This window comes from Abramis brama (genome assembly GCF_963993115.1).
Source record: "Abramis brama genome assembly, chromosome: 4".
In the NCBI taxonomy this organism is placed as follows: domain Eukaryota; kingdom Metazoa; phylum Chordata; class Actinopteri; order Cypriniformes; family Leuciscidae; genus Abramis; species Abramis brama.
Window position 1 is genome coordinate 1,322 of NC_139966.1, and position 15,249 is coordinate 16,570.

Sequence of the window (15,249 nt, forward strand, 5' to 3'; positions counted from 1 at the left end):
TTCTTCACCTGCAGAACTTCTGATGATTCGGCTGTGCAGTTTCGCCTGGCACTGAGCATGGGCTGGCATATGCAAATTTTTAGAGGCGTACATATTAATGATCCCATCGGTTTCGTCACAGTTGGTGTTATGTGGAGATTCGCCCGTTTTTCAGGGGTGTTTTTCAAAAACGAGATTTAAATAAGAAAGAGAAAACTATGGTGTTTGAGACTCACTGTATGTCATGTCCATGTACTGAACTCTTGTTATTTAACTATGCCAAGATAAATTCAATTTCACATTCTATGGCACCTTTAAAAACTGCATGCATGTTTATTTCACACTTTATATTGTGTTTTATGTGTAACTGTTCATTTTTTTCTTAATTTATTTGCTATAATTATGATAAGCAATACAATTTAAATAACTAAGTAATGCACTTATTTTCTGGGAGTATTAAATCAATTTGTTTTGTTTATTTTTTTGTAATTTTGAAAAAAATTAATAACAATTAATTGCACCTCAAAAACATGTACATCAAATATTTTGCATTAATTAGTATGGACATTAATAATTAATGCACATTATTTGTGAAAAGTCTTTTTCCACAACATAAGTTCACTACAAACAAGTGCAAATAATTGTCAAAATAAATGATATCCACTGACGACAGTTGCTTTAACATTTTATCTTTCAGTACTAGTGCAGTAATGACAAAAGGCAGTTTGAACAATCCATTTAAAACCTGAATGTGAACACCAGTACTTTAACACATCAATATAAAAAATACACATAGGCCTACTATAAAATTTAAACATTCTAAATCTTAATTCTTACATTTTACCAAAGCTCATGAATAGCAAAAGGAATAATAATAAAAAAAAGTTTAGAGAGCATTTCATTTAAACTTCACTAATTAAAGTGTTGAATTGCAATTCAACTGCAATGATTTCAGTCCCTTTCAATATTATTTGGCAGGGCTACAACATACATTTTGTCTTTCAACTTAATCATTACACATTTTCTTTTTAAAGACTGTGTATGCACTGCATAAATAGTGTTTGACTCTTTTACCTCATGAATGAACTTGGAAGAAATTCTAAGGTCAGAATCCCTACAAAGGGGTCTTGCAGTCCTGCAAAGCTCCTTAACCAAAACACAGCTAATTTGTTCATTACAACCTTCAGAGTTAAATGCCACAATGCTCAGAATCTTGCATAATGTGCCATCAGTTAACTCTACTACAGAGTTGTTTCTTTTTTGTAGCCGTTTGTTAGTTTCTGTGTGATAAAGGACACCATCGATAATAAAACGTTCATAATACAAGCATTGCTGTACCCGGACATCAAAAAGATCCTGTATAGCAAGCATGTGCCGTACTGGAATGGTCACTGGATGAGGATTACCAAAAACCCTAACCATTTCTGAAAGTTGTGTTGATTTAGCCGTCTTTTGCTTACTGTTTTGCATGTCATCAAACAGTTTTTTGACTGTGTCTTTGGCATTCCTCATGTGCTTATCTGCTTTAATAGTCAGGTCTCTCCACTTGAGGAATCTCTTGACTATTTGTTGTTGGACATGCGTGGTTCCATTAAAGAATTTCAATAGTGTGCCATTGAAAGATTCAAAAGAAAATGTGGATGTAGCCCACAGAGGTCCCCAGTTTCTCACACTTGCAGAAATGTGTGTCATCAAGTGCACATTAAATGACATATTTTCCGTGCCATACAGTTTTTGAAATTCCATAACGAATTTCTTCAGTGCTTTTTCTGCATTATCAATATCAACCATTTGTATCTTTTCTTGAAGCAAAGTATAAATGCCAAAAACAAGAAGGAAGAGATGGTTCCAGTATTTCTTAGAAAGAATACCACAAAGCACTGGTAAAGAATAGAATAGAAGAAAAGATCTCCATTCTGAGGCCTTCCAAAATTTGCGTTCTTTTACAGAACGTGGGACTCTAGTTAACTCTCTTGGAGGCTGGATTGCTAGTAACTGCTTATCAATTTCTTCGGTTTTTGTGCCCATGTACCATGGTTTATCATGGTTAGTGGAATCCAGCCATAATGTCATTAGCTGCCGAGTTACTCCTAGGCAAACACTGTGCTGGTATTCAGGAACAAACCCATTGATCATCTGAAAGTTTGCTAGTTTCATTAAAGGAGATGGTCCTTTCACTCCCATTACAGGCTGCTTAGGAGTACCAGCCATAGCATGTTGAAAATGCTCAGATTCACATCTGAGAAGAGGTTCAGGACTTATATAAGAGTATGAACCCCCTCCTTTATGGTAGCAAAAGTCACAGCCATATATGCCATTGAACTGTTTCGTGTTTCGAATTTGTGGACGAGCAACTGAATCTGAACTACAAATCAGTGCATGCACTTTAGATGAATGTTGCTGGCTCTGTGTGTCTGACCATTTAATTCCATTTTGCTCCAGTTCTTGAAGCTCATCAACAAATGGAGTTAACAGAGTTGTCATATTGGGTTTCTTCTCTCCAAACCAAATACATGGTATGCAGATATTATTTTTGCGTTCTTTTGGGTCAAGTTCAATGATCTGACACTGAATTGGCCATAGCTGACAATTGGAGCTCTTGAAAACTGGGATACCATCACAGTTCCACAGTAAACTCACATCCTCTTCACTAATTTTACCACTCCTGATTAGTTTTTCATACTCTATTCCGGAATGTATGTCATTAATAATGCCATTACTTGACATTTTTCTTTCTAATGTATTCTTAGGATTTTCCAGAATGTCCTTAATTTGGCTAGATAATTTCAAAACCAGAAAATACAAACCATTTTTTAAATTTGTGTCAGCATCGAACAACATGTGACATACAGAACATTGTGTCTGACCATTAACCTTACCTATATAGTTGGTGCATCCAGAACAGTAAAAATGTGTTTCATATTGTCCATACTGCCCATAAGCTTTATGAAATAGGTAAGAAGTAGCTGGAACTGATCCTGGGAAATGTTCATTAAACAATTTGAGGAGGTCTTCAAGAGCTGTCCCTGTGAGGTTGTGTCTCAAAATGAAGGACATCAAAAGAAGTAGACTCTGTCCTCTGGAGATAGGTGCTCCTGGGTAAATGAGTTCTTCTTCATCTGATTTCTACAGGAAGAAAATAAATAAAAAATAATATAATAAACAATTGAATAACTACATAAACAGGGCCTGGTTCACCAAAACGTTCTTATTGCTAAGTAGTTCTTAACCTATTCCTTAACCTCTCTCTTAACTTTATGGCATGATGACACGTTAGTACTCTAAGTATATCTTCTGTACAACATGACATCATGTTTGCGTAAATATACACGCCACTTTTAAAGCCGAGTGACGTGTTATCTATATGCATTTCGAGCTATCCGCGTGTATGATGTGATTCCGCGTGTATGTCTATGCTGTTAAATGTTATAGCAAAATGTATATCTATATCTGGGGAGCAAATTTTTTTTTTTTTCTTAGGATGGTAGGGGAAGAGACATGAATGTTCTTAACCCCAGTGACGGTTAGGTTTAGGGGCGGGGTTGGGGTAGGTCATATATATTTATAGTAATTTAATGTTAAGTCAATGGAGGCCAAACGGCGTTGATAAACATGCTAAAAAGCAATTGCCAATTATGTGTCTTGAAAACAAGCCACAAATGGAAATACGAATTGGCGTGTCATACATACGCTATATCATGAGATCAGTCTGCTTCTGTAAGTCACACTTTCATAAGGTTGGTTTGAACCATTCGTAAGCGCTCTCTTAGCGTTGTTTGAGCTCAAGACGCTATTCGCCGGCACTGTGAAGCAGTGTTTAGAAATCTGCGCAGTGGAGTACAAGTCAAACTATAATATGTTGACAATGTTGTGGCTCTAAAATGATTTTATGTTATGGACATTTTAAGACTAATAATAAAATATGTTTGCAATGGATAAAGGCCTATTTATGAAGTTGAATTTATTTGGTATCAGGTGACAATTAGTCTTGGCTATTTCGTAATGGCCCACTGCCAGGCCCAGTGATCTATCTCAAAGTTTTAAAATAAAATAATCTGAATTAAAACAAAGATTAGCCCATGCTCTACCTCTCTACCTTTTCTTTTTTTTCTAAGAAAACTTGCCGAGAGATGAAAAACACCAATGCAAATATTGCACATGCAACTTGCATTGACTCATGGTCCTTGGAAGAGCCAGCATGTAAATGCTACAAAGCTAGATAACTTTGTGTTTGATATAATTATAAATGTAATTTATTACATGGCTACTACTCATAGATGGCACACAAAGCCACACGATAAATACTTTATTACAATACCTGTGATGGATTTGAGTTTGGTCCATGATCAAGGTTAGGTATCTCTGGTTCTTGTTGCAAATCAGCATTGTGGTCAGGGCGTCCCTCACAAACAGGCTTATCTACAATTATCTGTTAAATATAGATGCATGTCTGAGTTTTTCAAGCATCAACTTTTGTGTTGAACAATTTAAATTAACACTTTTAAAATACTGATATTAGTTATATTATTGCTTCACAACAGCCTCCCTCAGCTGTTAGAATTATGACTGTACTCAGCTGTCCCAGTTACTAATCTGTAACTGTTTAATACATACCATATATTAAGTGTCTGGATATATGAAAATATAAAAACAGTCTAAAGTAATTGCCCCAAAGGAATTAAAGCTCTAAACAAATAATAGATTAATACAATTAACTAATAATAATGATTGAATTTACAAAGAAAAATAAACATGTAACACTTTCACAATTATGATAAATTTTTTATTTTAAAATATTAATTTGTAACAGACAACAAAGGCATGAAATATATAATATTTTCATGATATGATATGACAGTATTGTCACATAAGCCATATGGCCACATATGCAAATTGTTAATGTGATAAATAAATAAAAAATATTTACCTGAGAGTTAATGTTTGTTTGATGATGAATACTCTCAAGAGACTGGCACAAGTTGAACTGGTTAGGCTGCCCTCTTTGATCAATGTTGTTCACATTAATACTCTAAAAAAAGATAAATGTAAATGTTCTGTATGAAAGATGAATGACTTCCTGATGGACATGCAATGTGTAAAAAAAAAAAAAATGTTTGGTATTAAGTCTGCGAAGTATGTAATAAATAGAATGAATATATAATTATATATTCATTCTAATATATATATATATATATATATATATATTCATTCTACATTTATTAATATATATATATATATTTATATTTCTTAGATAATTCACAGACTTAATACCAAAAATTATTTTTAATTTTATATAATAAACTGATGTTGACACAATATTTCATACTTACCCATTCAACTTTTTCCTGCACTTGGTCTTCCATTTTGTATCTCTTTGCTGGTCTTGGGCACGGAGAATTGTGGACACTGTCATTTTCCTTGGTTGCCTCATTGCTTTCGCAATTAACCGAAAGCTAAAATTCAACAAGTTGATGTTAACATTACTCTCCTTACAAGACTAAGTAAAAGACACTTAGGCTAATCATATAATAGTGGCGTCAGGATTATTATTAATTAATATTACTTCAAACCATACTGACGGAATAACAATTTTACCGGTGTTTTCCTTCTCCGGTATTTAGTTGTTTTTGGAAATTCAGCAACATTTATTGACATATAGTTCTTGTAACCATCATGGGATGAATTCTGAAAAGAAAGAAATGGCATAAAGATTTGTTTCAATTCCTGGAAGAAAAATAAAGCATTGTTGGAAACCTTTCCACTGCAGAAATACTATGCACATCTAATAATAAATAATTAATAGTGTTGTATTGAAACAGTGCAGGACAATTAAATGTTTAAAACAGCGATTAAAAATAAAAGTCATTTACCTCTTTATTTTTTGTATCCAGCTTCTTAAGGCGACGTTTTTCTGTCGTTTTCGGAATCTCTTCATCTTGTGTAATTAGGAAAGATTTGTATTTCTTCATTTCTTTGTATTTATACACTTCGGTACCAAATGCTATTTCACCAACAGATTTCGGTGTAATGTAAGACCAATGCGTCAAATTCAAATTAAAAATAATAATAATAATAATAAACTGTTATAGGCTGTAATTCGCAGTGCATTCATTTAGACCAATCAGAGCCAAGCATTTCAAACCAATCGTACAATCACACAACGCCATTTCAAAGTTCAATTTGGCGCAATTTGGCAGGCGGAGCAACGGATAGGCCTACTGTAGGCTATGTATTACATTTCCAACTAGCCATATGGATACTTCAACATCAGGAATCATGTCTTTTCCAAACTATGCACTGTATTATTTCCCTGACTCTGACCTAGTGAAAGTGGATAGCACCGATATTATATTAAGAGAACACAGACGACAAGAAAACCAGGTCAACTCCCGCGAACAATTCGAAAGTGAACGGTTACATAGAGGTGCGCCTGCCAAGTCGAAGCCGACACGGACAGATCAAGATACTGCCTGCAAAAATCCTACTTCTTGGTGGTAAGTTTATAATTGTTAGTGATTAATATAAGTGGCTTTATTCAAATTTTGTGTTTAGAAAATATTTTCAGAAGTTGATGCCGATGCTATAGTCTATGCGATAGCCTATGGATAACTTTACCGCTAACTTGACACTGAAGAGAGCAACGTCTAGCTATCAATTTAGTAAATTGTTATTCTAGGCATTGACATAAAATAACTGTGCGAATATGGCACATTGTGTTTGCAAAAAACAAAATGGTTGTTAATTGTGATTATTACACCACATTAAGGTGTGATCGATTGTCACTTAGACAATAAGTAACATCAACTTAACCCAGTGAACATAATACAATGTTGTCTTGTGTTGTAAATATACAGATTTATGATATTTAACTCTAGAAAATGTTAGGCTATTTGGTAATATTAGGCTGTCGATTTTCATGTCAATTTGACCGTTCGTAGGGAGCTTGATTGACAGGTGATCTGACCAATCATACTTCGCCATCCGCCATTTTTTCCGACAACTTATGCCGCGTTCCAGGCAACCTGTAACCCGTGTTTTTCCAACCCGTAACTGGGAGTACATCGATCTAGTACGAGTTCACGGGTGGGAAGTCACGGGTTTGACTGCCGTTCCAGTGCACTTTCACGGGTATAAGGTTGGAAAAACACGGGTTACAGGTTGCCTGGAACGCTACAAGGTCGTGAGTCGTGGTTTGAAGTCGTGATTTACGAGCCCAAAAACCTGCCTGGAACGCAGCATTAGTTAGATAAGATGGGAGATTAACATGGGAGGATTTAAACTTGAGAAACGGAGTGTACTACTAACGTCTTTCTGCGAATAAAACAACCTCCCTTCTTATCTTATTTCATGTTTATTGAATGCTATAACTGAACTAGAAGGAAGAGATGATTGGTTCACGAGCAGCTTTATTTGATGCCCTACAGCGAGGTGACAGACACATGAAAGACCCACAAAACGGTATTTATTGTTTACATTTATTTTTAAAAATGTTCAAATATGAAAGGTTAGCTTTTGTTTAATATGTATACTATAAAAAGTAACCGAAAATTAAGCTGGTCTGTCCTGTCTGTCAGCGTGTTGTCAGTCTGCTCTCTGCTCCACGATGTATTTTCCCTGCATTAGAACATGGTGTGGGCATGAGAGCGGCGTAGCTTGTCGGGCGTAGCGACAGTAACTAAGGGGGGCGGGTCTTAGCGAACGTAGTCATCCACTGCTTTTACAAAAGTTTTGTAACAAAACCAATTAAATAACTTGTACTGTAAAATTAAAACGGAAATAAATATTGATATAAGAGTTTTATATATATATATATATATATATATATATATATATATATATATATAGTCACTATTGTAAAGTTAAAAAAAAAAAAAAATTATATTTAAACCGCCAGGTCATGTTAAGTCGAGTAAGTTAGTTGAGTCTCTTTGTTTATAACTTTTCGTTGGTGAAAAATAACAAACAACTATTTTTTTTCCACCTGTGTGAGTTGAAATCGTGATAATGTTGGATATAACAGATCCTTGAGATGTTTGTTAAGTTATTACATTTTAAAAATAAAAATATGATTCATTCATTATTATACTTTTTGGTTTACTTAATATTATTATTTTATCATTGAATGTTTTTAATCTACTTGTTAGGGCTAGTAAAAAATATTATTTTCTCGTATCCTTTCTGGAATTTATATAGAAAAGGCGTTTAAGGATGTATTTTAAAATTTTAAATTTAATAACAGAAATATGATTATTTTGGAAATTGTAAAAGTGTTATTTTACTCTTTTTTTTCTGTAACATGGTTCAATTCAGAGTTATGTCAAGTTAAATCCTCATATCTTCTCTATTCAAATACTATATTGTATTTCAAAAGTAGTAACTAATTATGAACAAAACATACAATAGCATCCTTAAAACTGGTGCGCAACCTAGATTAGAGTTTTCTAAAAGGGTAGCCCCCCCATCCCCCCAAAAAAAAGGTCAACATTGTAATGAAATTTTTTTCATTACAATGAAAATTTTCAAAATTGTAATGGAAAAAAAACCTTGTAAAAATATATTTATTTTGTTTTTAAATACGATGAAAGAATAAATGACATGAGAGTGAATAAATGATGACAATGAGGAATTACTAACTTTACGTTGGATATCCCTTTATTGGTTTGTTTATATATATATATATATATTGTAATTACAGATGTTTACAAGGACTTAGTTGTAAAGAGAGATGCTTTTAAGAGAGGTGAAGACATCTGGAAGACCACCATTCTGAAAGGGCAAAAAACATCTGAGGCCGTAAAGGTTGTGGATTAACTTAACATTCAGGATAATTGTGTTTAAAATCGCTTGTCTGCCTTTTTATGTTAATTACAATGTGTTTTTTTTTTAAGAGTGCAAGTACATCTCAAAGTGCAGCTGCTGTTGCAATGGGAGACCAGTTGAAAAGAGACCTTCAGGATTTGAAAAGAAAAAAAGCAGCTCCTGTAACCTCCACTCCAATGTCAGATGATTCAGATAACACTGAAATTGACTTGTTTGAAAACATACCTAGACCAACAAAAAAGAGAGTAAGCATTGTTTCTGTTCCAACATTTCAGTTTTTTTTTCCCCTCTGATCTATTTCTAATTAAAGTAAAACATTGTGGCTCTAAATGTCAAGTTAACTTTGGATTCTTCAATCCTTATGGTTTAAAGGTGCTTTAAGTGATCTCACACCTTTTTTATGCCAAAACATTTTTTCACCAACCACAAACATCTCCTCACTATCCTCTAGTTGCCTGTCCCTAACACAGTCTCATCCCAAAACGGTGGTTAATGGTTCGGTTTAGGTATGGGTTAGGGGTACCGCTAGGGAGGCGCTGCTGGTGCGCTTATGTCTCCGTCTCATATTGACGTTATAGTGGTACCCTTTGCGTCGTATGTTGCCGTATGGTCAAGACACGTAAGTATGTGACGTCTTGGGATGAGACCGGGTTGCTGTCCCCTGAACACACTGTAAAATGCTGTCTCTGCAGACAGCCTAGTCTCCACAAAGACAGAAAAAAAAAACATTTAAGCTACAAACAGAGTTAACCCGCAAGAACGAAACATAACAGACTATTCCAGACAGTCACCGGATGTGGGGTGGGGTTTGGGGTGTTATTGCGCGGATTAGGAGGAGGGGGTTTAGCTAGCCTCAGTTTTGTTTGATAATAATTCAAACAATACCAAGAACAGGCATGCTCAACTCCCAAACCGTTTATGGGTGCGGGTTTAAAGAGGTAATAATTCAAACATCAACAAGAGGTTACTTCAACCAAGAACAAACTTGTCTACACTTTGTCTTAGAAGGAGATTCCTAAAGCAGCAAAATGTTCTATTACAGATGTCTGATTTCTTAGTTTACAATCATTAAGACTGGAAACATATTTATTACTTGTAAAACATTTTCTAAAAATGTTTTCTCATTTCACTAAATCTGTTCAACAAATTTGAATAATGCAAATTTAGATTTGTATTTGAATTCCATAGAGTCATAATATACACATTAATTAGAAATGTAATTATGTTTAATTAAGCAAAATGTTTAATTGAGCCTCTTCTAACCTTGTGTCCAATGTATCAAATACAGGCTGTACTAGACAGTGACGATGAATATGGAGATAGAAGTCTTTTGCAGAATACATCTCCCCGGAAAACCAATGTTGACCTTGATGCTGATGTTGTCAAAGCTTTGAAAGGTAAAGGTTTGTTATTTAAAACAAAATCTAACTTGTCGCAACGGACAAACAAATTTTATAGTATGAATTAAGGTGAAAAGCATGACCTATGCTAATTTGTAGTGATGCCTTCTTCCTTTTTTTATGTACGTGCATTACTATATACTCTTCATATGATTCAACAGTAGCTTGTAATTTAGTCCGTAACATTGATTTGTCTATAAGAAAGTAGAAAAGTTTAGCGTCTTTTTTAAAGCTTTCAATTTTAGATAATAAAATACTTTAAATAACTACACAATTTTTTTAGCTGAAGCTAATATGATGCCTCATGGAGGTGTCTGTGTTTGATCAGTTAAAGGGAGCATGGGGAGGAAAAGTCATCACGGTGATTTTCTTAACAGCTATGGCCAAGTATTGCTTTAAGACAGACTGAAAAAAAAAATTGATTTTCTGATAATACAGATAATACAGTAGCATGTGTTATTTTCTCCAGATTTATGAAGCTTTTATAAACATGACTGTTATACATTTATATGCTTGTGCTTTTTTTTTTACATTTAATCAAGTCGTAGCATCAAGTGTACCAGCTGCCACCAACTTGTAATTTTTAATGGAATTTTCTGTCTTTATTAATATTGATTAATTACTGCAATAATAACATGGAAGTTACAGTAATGTTTCATTTCAAAATATGGTTACACTTTATTTTGATAGTCCACTTTAGACATTCTACTAACTATAAGTAACTTTTCAACTACATGTCAACTAACTCTCATTAGAGTATTTGTAGGCTGTAGTAGACTGTCAGTAGACTGTTAGGTTATGGTTAGGTGTTTGGGTAAGGAGAATAAGTTGACTTGTAGTTGCCAAGTTACTTATAGTCAGTAGTGTCTGTTGGGGAACCAACAAAACAAAATGTTAGCAGATATTAAGCAGACAGTCTACTAATACTCTATTGACAGTTAGTCGACATGTAGTTGCAAAGTTACTTATAGTTATTAGAATGTCTAAAGTGGACTATCAAAATAAAGTGTTACCCAAAATATATGTCAGCATTTAAAAAAGAGACCAAGTACATGTACACAGGAAAAACATAAATTAGTGTTTGTCCTGCCCTTACTTTGTATAACGCATCTTAATTTTGTCTTGTAGATCTTCCAGGGATAGTAGCATCTCTCAAAGAGGTCCTAGAGTCCATGAAGAGAGGCCCACTCAGCTCAAGCCCAAATTCAAATGAGATGTGTCTTTCTGAAACCTCAGAAATGGTAAAATTCTTTATGATAAAGAAAAGTGGTATTTGTATCGTTTTATCTGTATTTTTGTGCATGAACACTTCAGTAAGTGATCTGAATCAAGTAAAAAAAATATACCTTTTTAATTGAATTATAAAGGAATATATTGATTTTTTTTTTTGTTATGTTTGTTTTTTAGATTTCCCTCTGTGATTCTGATGTAAAAATCCCTAAAAGAGTCTATGACAGACTGAACAAGTCACGAGCTTCTCTTTTTACTCAAGAATTGGCCACTGTACTTTTTGGAAGAGAAATTTTAGCCAGATGCACCCTTACTGGTAAATCCGGGACTCAATCAAAAGACCAGTTGGACCCTCACAAGGTGCAAGCCCTCATCGGTATGTGTTTTTGTACATCACTTTTATTTGGTCTTGAAGTTAAAAGGGGACTGATAAAAACAAATATTAATTCTAATATTAAATATTGGCATTATGCATTATAATTATTATACTTGTTGAATGGGTATACTGTTTCAGTTAATCAGTTAAATTGCCTATGATACAGTAACATAACATGTAGACTTCACTGTTGTTCAGCCAGACTTAGGGCCTCATTTATATAGCTTTGCGTAGGATTTGCGTCAGAAGTGGCGTACGGATGAAACATAGGACGTCCGTAAGCACAGAACCAATAGTTGCCCATAAATAGTCCGTGAAACGCCTAGTTTTACTATGCATATCTCCATTTGCATATCATTTGCATATGATTATTAATCCACATGATAACGTTTAATGGTACAAAATGTTAGGAAAATATGAAATGTGGATGTCCGTCACATTACGTTAATAAAAATAATTTAGTAGCATATCCTTGCACTGTTTTTAAATAAATTAATCAAATAGTGATAGGCTATTTAATGAATATATATATATATATATATATATATATATATATATATATATATTAGGGATGTTCCGATACCACAATTTTTGCTTCGGTACGGTACCAGAACCTAATACCTCGGTATCGATACTTAATCGATACCACAGGTCATAAAAAACAGCCTCACAATTTAAGTTAATTGAAAAATTTGGTTGAAAAACAATGCTTTAAACTCCAGTACCAAATGTGCAAAGAAAAAGTATCAAAATTTAAAAAAAAAAAAAAAAACTACAGTCAGGGAACATATATTCAGTAGGTTAAACTTTGATTTAAAAAAAAAAAATAATTATACCATTAAAATAAGTTAATATATATAATTATAGATTAATTTAGAATAATAATATCATAGTGAAATGACATTTAAACCATTAGCTGTCATGCGTCAACAGAATTATCAACATTTATAGCATTTATTCATCCTATTTGGTTTGTGTTTGGGTTCATATTAGTTTAATCGATTGCATAAAGTAATGTTAATATGCTTAACATGTATTAATATATTTAAATAATAATTACTGATTGATCTGGCTTTCAGTGTTGTTCAGTGTTGTGAATAAAAGCCTACATTAAATCAGTTTACTGATGGACTGACCTGTCAGTCTCTGAACTCTTTGAACAAGTCGGGATGAGCAAGTGACAGATTTGATGCGTTTCCTCTCGTGGCAAAACACATTATTTAAAGCAATGTTTGCAGAGCGGTGCATTGAGGTCTGTTGCTTTGACTTTCTCATTACTTTTGTAGGCAAAGTAATGCCTTATTTCACTCATACTGCCCTATTTATTAATTTCGGACATCTAGAAATTAGAATGAGCTTCATCTGCTTGATCCATTGTGTTCCTTCGTTGTCATGTTTGCCGGTTTCGCGTGACCCGCGTCAGTTTAACTAGCGCACTTAGGAACAGCAGCGCATTAAATACCGAATTCAGCAAAAATACCGAATATGATTAAATATTCGGTATTAAATACCGAAATGATGATATAGTACCGTTTGAAATATAATATATACCAGTATTTTTGCAGTACCGGTATACCGCACATCCCTAATATATATAAATATATATATATACATATATATATATATATATATATATATATATATATATATATATATATATATATAGCCTATATCTTTTCAGTAGCCTACATTTCATAGTATAAGTGTATAACTCCATTAATGAGATTAATCTAAATGTTTAAATAGAAGTAAAACAATTTAGCTCATTATTTTATTTAAAGCGTTATTGTGAACATTTATCATTATGACTGAAGACTTATGGTTTTACTTCATCTGCCGATATGTGTCAGTTTCACTAAACGATCCAACGTGGCCGCTGGTGAGGACATTTAGGGTGTGGCTGTGGATATATTTGCTTTAAGTGATAGGCTAGGCTGAGTGAAATTATATTTATATTATCTTTCTCTATAATTTTATTTAGATTTTCTATCTGTCTATAATTGCATCTAGGCCTATTTGCTCCACCAGACGGACAAATTGACGAAAATATCAGTTGATTTTGTTCTGTTTACCATATTATTTATGAGAATAAATTGCATAATGCCAATATTATTGCAGAACAATCCTTTTGCAAATATGTGTTAATTTGCATTTCTGTTAGGTAATCTTCTTTTGATTTTGTTTGTTTTACACTGCAGATCAATCAAACGGGTGTTAGGCTGTTAATTTTAAGACTTGCTTTGTGAAGCAAGCTTCATGTTATTTATGAGAGGCAGTATTGTCATTTCTTTTACACAACGGTCTACAGTTTCACACACTTTCACGTGTTTCTTCCATCTGCCAACGTTGTTGCAATTTCTCATTTCACCCGTTTTTGGGCGTACGCCTGGGTCAGAGTTTGCGTGAAGGGCCGCTCTTTTTCCTGTCAAGTTTGCTTTTTATAAATAATGTATTGCGTAGTATAAAGTATTTTTATAAATAAAGTATTGCGTAGAGAGCGGCGTACGCCGCCTTTTGTGTGTACGCAACATTTATAAATGAGGCTCTTGATGTTTGTTCTTTTTGAACTCCTTATTTGCATTATATTAACATTTTATATTGAATGTCTACTTTTAAAATATATGAACTAAGCATTACATGCCATATTAAAAAATTGTCTTTACGACTGTAACATTGGTTCCCTGAGAACAGCTGAGAAAAGCCATAAAATCACAGCAATTGAATTTGGTGACAACCAAAAACACTGTTAAGTATAAAGTATAAAAAAGAAGTATAAAAGGGGCGCCTATACACAGTGCAATTCCCTTTCGAAAGGGAACAGTTACATTTTACAGATGTTCATTTTGCATTAATATTTAAAAAAATAATAATAATCTTTTTCCCTTTTCAAAGATACTGTGATCAAACAGTTTCCGACCACGACAGTGTCTGAGGTGAGAGCCTTAATCCGAAGAAAGTGCAACAATGAAGCCAACTCCAAGTTTAATAACTAAATTCTTAAATTCTAAATAAATTAAAACTTTATCTTTTTTTATATCACTTTGTTTGTTTGTTCTGTTATACAGATGCATTTTATGTTAATGTATTTTGTTTATTTTTCATGTACTAGTTCATTAAAGTTTACTATCTTTCAAAGTGTATTTGTGTTTTATACAAATATTTTTTCTGTGTTTTTTAATATATATTTTAACTGTACTTTTAATACACTAAAATATATTAATTTCATAATGAATGGTTTAGCAGAAAAAAATATATTTTGAATGTACTAAAAGTGGGTCTTATAGTGTTTTACTAATACATTAATAATAAGCTAATATCATATTTAATATATATTGGGAACACATTAATATTTTAAGTATGTGTTTTTAAAACATATTTTTTTACTACTTTTAATACATTAGAATATATTAAATTCATAAAGAATGGGTTTGCAGAAAAAATACA

General features: G+C 33.2%; 1 protein-coding gene across 1 annotated transcript; it reads left to right on the forward strand.

The window, feature by feature from the left end:
- Nucleotides 1-6,395: 6,395 nt before the first annotated feature.
- On the forward strand, nucleotides 6,396-14,943 carry LOC311080672 (uncharacterized protein). Its single transcript, XM_084110756.1, has 7 exons — nucleotides 6,396-6,473; nucleotides 8,675-8,778; nucleotides 8,868-9,044; nucleotides 10,088-10,196; nucleotides 11,328-11,440; nucleotides 11,607-11,805; nucleotides 14,698-14,943. Exons 3-7 carry the CDS (start codon nucleotides 8,904-8,906, stop codon nucleotides 14,796-14,798), a joined length of 663 nt encoding a protein of 220 aa, XP_083966882.1. The 5' UTR covers nucleotides 6,396-6,473; nucleotides 8,675-8,778; nucleotides 8,868-8,903; the 3' UTR covers nucleotides 14,799-14,943.
- The last annotated feature ends 306 nt before the right edge of the window (nucleotides 14,944-15,249 follow it).